Source organism: Protopterus annectens, chromosome 12.part0 (assembly GCF_019279795.1).
Source record: "Protopterus annectens isolate FY-2018-M chromosome 12.part0, PAN1.0, whole genome shotgun sequence".
Lineage (NCBI taxonomy): Eukaryota > Metazoa > Chordata > Ceratodontiformes > Protopteridae > Protopterus > Protopterus annectens.
The window spans coordinates 1,390,272,870-1,390,282,836 of NC_056746.1; the positions used below are offsets into that span (position 1 = coordinate 1,390,272,870).

Consider the following 9,967-nt stretch of genomic DNA (forward strand, 5'->3'; position numbering starts at 1 on the left):
ATGTGTTACGTAATTCACAAAGCAACAAAATTTTGACTACTCCACAAAAATAGTAGGCGATTTGAAAAGTCTCAAGTACACGTGACTGGTACAAAGATCATTTTAATTTGTTTTTTTTTTGTCTGTTTTTTTTCCTGCTGGCTGCATGGTGTGTGTATATGTGTGTGTGTGTGTGTGTGTGTGTGTGTGTGTGTGTGTGTGTGTGTGTGAGGGCGAAAGATTGTTTTTAATGGTTGCCTGTCAAGATTCCAAATGAAGTTAAAGCATTAATATGTACATTACTACCACTGATGTAATGCAATGTGAGGCTTAGTTTACAGACAATGTCATTATGAGCCTCTTATGATCAAAACTTCGAGATTTTCCTCCGTTTGTTATTGCTAATACGTGTCTTATGTTTGTGGCCTATACAGTACCACAGTTTTTCCTTCATTATCTACGTCTGTTCCACACAGATTTTTGCTGTAACTGAGTCAGTTTAGAAAAACATTTTATCAGTTGCAAACAAATGCTACATAGCACCTCAGGGACGGATTGAAAATCTTGTATTAAAAAGAAGATGTTTTTCAGCTTTAATCAAAACAGAGACTCGTTTGTTTAGGATCCCACTACAGTATTTTCTTTTCTTTCTTTCTTAGGGTCAGAAGCAAGTTTTAAAGTGAGACACGCATTAAGAGCCTTCCCTTGTTTTGTAATTTTGCACCTACCTTTGCTCGCATTAGACATAATACATATGTAACAGTGAATGAGACTGCTGAAAACTAACTATCCATTCCATAATTCATACATGCAAAGTTAAATCCGGATGAAGAGCACACCCTCTAAGATACTCGATCTCCAAAATATTTCTTGGCAGGGTATTTTACTTAATTTACAAACTGATTTTCATATTACGACAGTAAGTCAGATGCAGTCTGAGACTACATAAGCCCTAGGTAGTTGTTTCAGCCATATGTTGTTCACTGTAGGTATGTTATCACCGTCAAAAATGACTGTTGGCACTCAGGAAGCAGTTTATAAAACCTTTCCTAATTTCTTAAATTACTTTATGATTGAGAGGGGTTTTTGCAAGTCTGTGGCACATATATGGGGTTTAATTGTCTTGTGTCATTGACATAAATGTATGTTCATGAAAAGCACTATAGATCTTGAAGAAGTGACACACAGATTAAGTGACCGTTGTTGCACTGTATGTTTTCAAAACAATGCAGTACAACTGCATGACAGTTTTATCACCATGTTTTACATACACATAAACCATTAGCATAAACCAGTAGTTGCCACAATCAGCTGTAAGCAGTGGTCAGAGAAGGCTCTAAGGTCAACAGAGACCAGGCTGAAGACCTGGAAGTTGACTGGAGAGAAAGTACAGCAGTTCAAGGAATTACTCAGGGCTCTAGCACCCCAAGAAGAGGAGGAAATAGGTGGAGTTGAAGAAGAATGTCAGCGCCTAAAAACAGCATGCGTTAGGACTACAGAAAAGATATGTGGCCGAGCCAGGTATGGAAATAAGGCACATAAGGAAAGCTGGTGGTGGAATGCAGAAGTGCAGGAAGTAATCAAAAGAAAGAAGGAGTGCAGGAAGAAGTGGGAGATTGAAAAGACTGACCAAGCTAGGAAGGACTACTGGTTGGCTAACACAGAGGCTAAGAAAGAAGTTGCAATAGCAAAGAATAGGGCATCAGAGGCACTCTATCAGCTTCTGGAAAGTGACTCAGTAAGGGGCACAAAGAAACTATACCAGGTTGCAAGGCAAAGACAAAAAGATAAAGAAGATAGTCAGACACCCTTCATAAGGGATTCCAGCAACAACCTGCTTACCAGCCCAGAGGACATCAAAGACAGATGGAAGGAGTATTTCCAGCAGCTTCTGAATGAAGAAAACCCCACAGAAGCAGTACTGCCCCAGAAACAGCCTACAATGAGAGTAGAAGAGGAGCCCAGCTTAGAAGAATTAAGAGCAGCACTAAGGAAAATGAAGTCAAGGAAAGCAGCAGGCTCAGATGAGGTCACAGCAGATATGATAAAGATGCTGGGTGAGCTGGGGAGAAATGGCTCCTGAGGGTACTAATTGCACTGTGGAGAGAAAGACGTATTCCAGATGACTGGAGAATAAGCATACTTGTGCCAGTGTACAAGAACAAAGGGGACATCCACAACTGTGGACAGTACAGAGGCATCAAACTTCTACCACATTGCATGAAAGTTCTGGAGAGGGTGATTGATAAACAGATACGCAGAATAGTAGAATGTAAGATGGGAGGTGAACAGTTCAGATTCAGATCAGGATGCAGCACAATTGACCCGATGTTTGCATTGAGACAGATACTTGAGAAGAAACTAGAGAAGAGGAGAGAGTCAAACTGATCTGGGCAGTACTGCGGTGGTTTGAAGTCCCAGAGACATTGGTAGAATTAGTACAGGCTGTGTACAAGGACCCAGTGACTCAAGTATGAACAGTGTTTGGCCTCACTGAGGGGTTCCCAGTGGGAGTGGGTGTACACCAGGGTTCAGCTCTGAGCCCACTGCTGTTCATACTGGTAATGGACTACATCAGCAAACAGGTTGGAGGGGTCAGAGCAACAAAGCTGCTGTATGCAGATGATGTGGCAGTACAGGCAGACTCTGATCTAGAACTTCAGCAAAGGATAGGAGAATGGAATGCAAATCTGAAGGCATATGGGATGAAACTAAGCACAGATAAGACAGTGGTAATGGCAGCAGATTGGGGAAATCAGAAGAAGCTGAGAATAGAGATAGATGGGAAGATAGTGGAACAGGTAAACAGTTTCAAGTATCTGGGAGGGGTGGTTGAGGAGAAGGGTAGTCTGAATGAAGAGGTCAAAGCTAGAATCAGAGGGGCTGCAGCCAACTGGCATAGAGTATCAGGTATAGTATATGATAGAAGAATGCCAAAGAAGCTGAAAAGTAAGGTGTACAAGGCAGTGGTGCGACCAGTACTACTGTATGGTACAGAAACCTGGGCAGTAAAGGCAGAACAGTTGAAGAAGCTAGAGGTGATGGAAATGAAGTAACTGAGAAAGGTGGTAGGATGCACACTGTGGGACAGGCAAAGAAATGAGGACATAAGAGCAGAAGCCAAAGTAGCTCCGATTGCAGAAAAGATCAAAGAAAACAGATTACGATGGTATGGGCACATGTGTAAAAAAGCAGAAGACAATCTGGTGAGGGAGATTTGGGACAGACAGGAAGAAGGTAAGAGGAAGCGAGGGCGTCCAGCAAAGAGGTGGATGGATTATGTGAAAGAAGATCTGTGACAGTCAGGCATGAGTGTTGAAGAAGGCAGGAGAGTGGCACTGAATCGAGAGAGTTGGCGACAGTTAATACGATACCCCGACCCCATGTAAATGGGAAAAAGGGGATGATGATGATGATAATGATGATTTTACATACACAATATGCTGGGCATCTTTCATTCTTTGTGATTGTCACTGTTTTGTTTTCTATTAACATGTGAATACTTTGTTAGTCTTTTAGACAAATGCAGGTAATAACATTGCAGATGTTATGTCGTAGCAGGAATCTTGTTGACCTTGTATGAATTTCTGCCATAACCAGGATACAGCATGATGTGTGTCTTACTATTGGATGGGTTCAGGCCAACTAAAAAAGTTCATCCCATTTTACTGATAGCCACCACTATCCTCCCCTCCAGCTCTGATCCATGTATGAAATGCCTGAGTTATATGCAGATCCTTCTGAAACTAACAACAGGCCTCCTTTCATAGTGACTGGAAATGTCTTACTTGTATTATATATATATTGGGGATGAGCCATACTCACATTATGTACATGATGAAGGTGAGCTGTACTCACATTCTATGCATGATGGGGGTGAGCCGTACTCATATTATATACATGATGTGGATGAGCAGTACTCACATTATATACATAATGGGGATGAGCCACACTCACATTATATACACAATGGGGATGAGCTGCACTCACATTGTATACATGATGGGGGTGAGCCACCACATGTTATATACACAATGGGATTGATCCGCCACACTAACGTTATATACACGATGGGGGTAAGCCATCACACTCATGTTATATACAAGATGGGGGTGAGCCACCACACTCACGTTATATACACGATGGGGGCGAGTGCGGTGGCTCACTGCACTCACGTTATATGCATGATAGGAGTGAGCCACCGCACTCATATTATATACACAATGGGGGTGATCCATTGCACTCACATTATATACATGATGGGGACAAGACGCCGCACTCACATTATATACATGATGGGGGTGAGCTGCACTCATGTAATATACACAATGAGGGTGAGCCGCAGTCACGTTATATAAACAATGCGGGTGAGCTGCACTCATGTTATATACATGATGGGGGTGAACCACACTCATGTTATATACACGATGAGGGTGAGCCGTACTCACGTTATATACACAATGAGGGTAATCCTTACTCACATTATATACATAATGGGGGTAAGCCATACTCACATTATATGCATGATAGGGATGAGCCGTTCTCACATTATATACATGATGAGGGTGAGCTGTACTCACGTAATAGACATGATGAGGGTGAGCCACAGTCACATTATATAAACAATGTGGGTGAGCCGCACTCACGTTATATACATGATGAGGGTGAACCACACTCATGTTATGTACACGATGAGGGTGAGCCGTACTCACATTATATACACAATGGGGGTAAGCCATACTCACATTATATGCATGATAGGGATGAGCCGTACTCACATTATATACATGATGAGGATGATCTGTACTGACATTAACATTATATACATGATGAGGGTAAGCTGTACTCACATTATATACATGATAGGGATGAGCCGTACTCACATTATGAACATGATGAGGGTGAGCTGTACTCACATTAACATTATATACATGTTGAGGGTAAGCTGTACTCACATTATATACATGATAGGGATGAGCCTTACTCACATTATATACATGATGAGGGTGAGCTGTACTCCATTAACATTATATACATGATGAGGGTAAGCTATACTCAGATTATATACATGATTTATATATTTATTTGACATTTCTTTACTGGGGTGGTCTGACTGGTCTACCTAACCCATATTCAGCAGAGGCCCAGGGAGAAAAGCTCTACATACAATACAATAAAAATACAGTAAAATTCAATACAGGACAAATCACATTAGAAATACTATACAAAATAAGTTGAAAGAACAAACTATGTTACACAATGTTACAATATATATGCTACAAATCTAGACAATTCTATACCGTTAAAAACATTATAGACAATAAGTCACTCTCACTATACATGATGTAGTGTCCAAAAATACTACGTAGGTAGAGCAATGTGTGACACTGACTGCTACAGTACATGAAAAAATAAATAAATAAAGAGATAGAATGTTAGTTTCCGTTAGGAAAATAATAGCCAGAAAGTTAGTGATGCAGATAGATAGTGAGAGAGTTAAGAAGAATAGAGGCATTACAGCCTGAGCAGTAGCTTAAGGATGTGGCATCGAAACAGAGAAGGAGTTAGAAGAGCCTGAGGATCTTGCAGTCTGTGAGGAATTGAAATGTAACAGAAGAGGAGGATGAGGCTAGTGTGGAAGAAGAGGAAGAGCTGAGCATTAGGCAGGCTTTATGCAGGAGCAGAGCCATGTCTTTTTGAAATGATTTTTTAAAGAGGCTTTGAAATGGGTTAAGCCAGGCATAGACCTGGTAGTTAGAGGTAGTGAATTCCAGTACAGAGAGAGTATGAATACAGAGAGTGACCTGGTTTTCTTGTGGGTTTTAAGATGGCCAAGAGATTTTTGTCTTCTGATAATAGAGGTCGATGTGGTGTGTAAGGTGTGACTAGACTGGTTAGTGCAGGGCAGGCAGTAGGCTTGAAAATAAGGTTGGGCAAGGTGGGTAGCTAAATAAAGGCAAGTTTGTTGAGGAGATTCTAGGAGTGATTTAGAGTGATGTGTGTGATATTTAGAGTTTGTGGCAAACTTTGCAACTTTGTTGTAGCATTGTTCTATCTTGTTTATGGTAGAAGTTTGTAAGTTAAGTTAGGACAGGGGAACCATAAAGAAGGGAGGGGAAGCAAAAATGTTTTTGCAAGGGTTGTTTTGTTTGCAGCAGTAAAGAAATGTTTGTTTTTGTATAAGAGTCCCAGTTTTTGATAAGTTTTCTTTATATTTTGCTGTATATGGGGGTCATAACGTAAACATATGCACTATAGATTAGCAGAGAGAAAACAAAATAAAAGACACTTAGCTAGATGGCAACAGACAATTGATGTAAGAGGAGTACAAACAGCAAAACAAAATGATTGTTTTACTGTAGGATTCAGTGAAACTAATAACCAGCAGAAACGTGCTAATATAACTACTACACATTAACAGCAGAAAGACAACACTTAGCTGCTACTACTGAAATCTAGAGTAAAAAGTCAGTAAAAACATGTGATATATTTACTACACATTAACAGCAAAAGACACAACACTTAGCCAGAATTAAACACACTGAAATCTTAGTTGCATTTTTCTAGTACAAGGTTGAACCGAAATGAAATAAACCATAACAGTTAAGATAATTCAGGGATCCAATGTACCTTCTTGTAGAGTGACGTAGCTGGATAGAGAGAACACTCGGGACAAGGGGGAGTGAGTTTGGAGCCACAAAGGCAAAAGTAGTGGGAGACCAAGCTGAGAAGCAGGGAGGGCCAGTCAGTTCCTTCAGTGGAAAACAGTCCCTCTGATGGTTTACCACCATAAACAATCAATCAGTGAGGTAGACTGTTCATGGATACAAAGACAAGGTGAGTGAACTCTAAAAACTTATCTCGAGTCACAACATCTAATTTTATAGCTATGGGCTTATCAATGTCTTTTCAAGGAATGTATTACACTGATAAGAGTAGAATATGCTGAAGTGTTAATGTGGCTTCACCTTCAGCAGTAAATGGCCTGTGAGTGTGGGTGAGTAAGTGGGGATGGGGCCATCCTTCCAGCAGATTCAACACTACAAACAGAAAACACTAGTGCATGACTTAACAAATTAAATTATTAGTATGAGTCTTGTACATTGTCTTACATAGATTTAACTTGTGAACTTTTGCAACTGCAGGTAAAATTCAGCAGTCCAAGTTGTTTAGGTAATGGGATATGATAACTTTTGCAGCAGACTGGTCTCACTTCTAGTAGAGTGAAGCAGTTGGATGGAGAGAACACTTGGGACAAGGGGTAGTGAAGGGGATGAGCGGACAAAATCATGTTTCATAACTGACGCCCACTGGTATGCAAAGGACTTTTTGTCTTTCTTGCCACCTGATAAACCAAAAAAAAAAAGAGCAAAAAACTCATAGCTCAGTTTAACAAGGACCTGGAAAATATGTTTAATATCTATAGAATGTTGTATTAAAAAAGTTGAGATTAATATCATATGGAGTTGTTTTTCTTTGTATATTTATACATTCTGTCAAAGCAGAGTAGATCAAAGATTTGGTTAGGACCTAGGGGCAGATTTGATAACTTGATGGTAAGGGATAAAATTTTCCCACTGCTTTTGCATCCTTGGAGTTAAAAGTGCATGGGATGCCGACCTCTATATGGTGAGTGTGGGGAAAAGTTGTCACTTTCTTTTCTGGCTGTGTCTGAAAGGGAATCCTCGAAGACTACTTTGATCAAACTAGCTGCATCTTTTACTTTACACTAGTGTTTTACACTTAATGAATTATATTAACTGCAGTAATGCATTTATCAAGTTAAGGCCTAGTTAGGATTTGTAATGTCTTAAATAAGAAATGTTTGAACTCATAGCAGAGACTATATACATGCAGTGCCATTTATTAACTGCATTCACTATTTGCTGTTATATACCATCTCTATATGATGAGTAGCATATGCACTTTTTTAACACACCTTTATCCAGTGCAAATTATGAAGTAAGATTTGATGCAAATTGAACAAATTCTGTGAATGATGGAGGTTTTTTTAATACATTATTTATTTATTTACTTATTAACTGATTGGAGTGTCCTTTTAATTACTACTTGATGGTCATTTCATACAGTGCAGAGGTATTTTGTTTGCATCACTTAAGAATTTCCGAAAGATGTCTAGGTGTTCCAGTTAATGAGTGGTCTAGGCCAGAATATATTGTGAAGTACTGTAAAACTATTTGATTCCAGTAACATATTCTGCTATACTGCTCCAGCTCTCCACCCCTGCTGAACTACTCCTTCTTCCCTGCCCCTGCTGTACTGCCCCTACTAAACTGCCCCATTGCATTCCTTCTGTCCTGCCTGTACAGCACTGGCTAAGAGTTCCTGGATTACGTATCTGATATACCAAAGCAGGAAAACATTAGCAAAATGAAAGGGGGAAGTGATACTAGAGTCTCGATATGTTCTAGTGAGAATCAAAAAGCTACAAAACTGGGGTCAAACTTCTCACAGAAATGAATGCATGATGTGTTTGATCTGTGAGTCAACAATTAAGTCATAGACCAACAAATTAAGCTAAACTTAGATGACCAAAAAATGGTCTCTTGTCACAAAAAAATATATATTTTTAAGTGTCAAAAGGTATAAAGGTATACAAAAGGTATACATGCCAAAGTGGCCAGTAAGATATTGTATTTATTTTATTTCTATTTATTTTATTTTACATTTGTTTACCTGGATGCAAGGGTAAGTTGGTTGAAGTATAAAAGTTGAGGAAGTTCAAGCCAATTCAGTTGTTTCAGAGATGTACAATGATGTGACCTATAGGAGGCACCAGTTGCAAACTTTGCTATTTTATTATAGCAAGTTTCTAGTTTGGTTAAGTTTGTTATGCAGAGGTTGGTTAGTATTGGGGGGCATAGTGGAAGGTTGATAAGAGGTAGTTACTGGCTATAGTAGCTTTTGTGTTTTTTTTTTGTTAAAAATTGTTTGTTTCTGTATAAAACACCTAGTTTCTTGTGGACCTTCCTGATGGTTTGGGCTATGTATATATTATATTTTAGGTTATTGTCAATTTCTACCCCAAGCAGTTTAGTGTGCGTTATTGGGTTGATCATGGTTTTATTTTTGGAAAAAATAATAAATGACTGTAAAGCTGAGGGAGATCTAGTTGGGCTAAAGAGAAGGAGTTCAGTTTTATTGAGATTCAGAATGAGTTGGGCGCTAGTGAGCCATGTTTCGACAGATAGGTTGGAATCTTGGGTAAAGGTGTGGAGGTCTTGTAGTGAGGGAGCTGCACATATTAGGGTCACAGATGCATGAGTTATGGAAGTGCTGAGGTGGTGGGTGAATACAGAGAAAAGTAGAAGTCCAAGGATGGAGCTTTGTGGTTCCCCTAAAAGAACTGGGAACAGAGGGGAGAGTTGATTTTGCCACTGTATGACTTGTAGCCATCCTGTTAGTTAGCTCTGGAACCCATGTAATGCTAGAGTTGCTAAGATTTAGGGTGGAAAAAATGCTAATAAGTTTATTGTGATCTACCATATGAAAGGCTTTGGAAAGGTCTAAGAATATGGTAGATACACACTGTCTGTTGTTTCTATGTTGGTTAACAATATTAGTAAAGGACATTAGATATATGAAAGTGTTCCTTGCATTCAGTATACTGGCCCCAAATGACTAGTGAAAAAGTACCTGATGTCTTTTACAATTTCAAAAGCAGAATAGATTCCACTGGGAATAGATAAAGAAATGGCTAAGCCAACTCACAAGATCATGTGACACACTAAATATACTGTAAGATTCAAAACTGCTTTTTTCAGCAGCTTTATTAGAGCTTGCCTAAAATGTCTTAAGGCATGTTTTTTTTTTTGTCTTTTAAAATACTAGGAAGGTGTGGCACAAAAGGACAGAAAGGAAATGCCGGATTTGAAGCACATGGCCGGGAGGGACCCGTCGGTTTCCCAGGTAAGACACTTATGACAATGTACACTTTTCTCTAACCTTGTATGCTTCTACTCTCATA

At 39.5% G+C, this 9,967-nt stretch overlaps 1 protein-coding gene across 4 annotated transcripts in view; it reads left to right on the forward strand.

Annotated features, from left to right (window-relative positions):
- The window catches only part of LOC122817233 (collagen alpha-1(XIV) chain-like), a 950,064-nt gene that overhangs the window by 850,556 nt on the left and 89,541 nt on the right, over positions 1–9,967 (forward strand). For all 4 annotated transcript variants that reach the window (XM_044090454.1, XM_044090451.1, XM_044090453.1 and 1 more), the window contains exon 40: positions 9,832–9,909. In XM_044090454.1, coding sequence (XP_043946389.1) covers positions 9,832–9,909 — 78 coding nt within the window. The remainder of the gene's footprint in view (positions 1–9,831; positions 9,910–9,967) is intronic.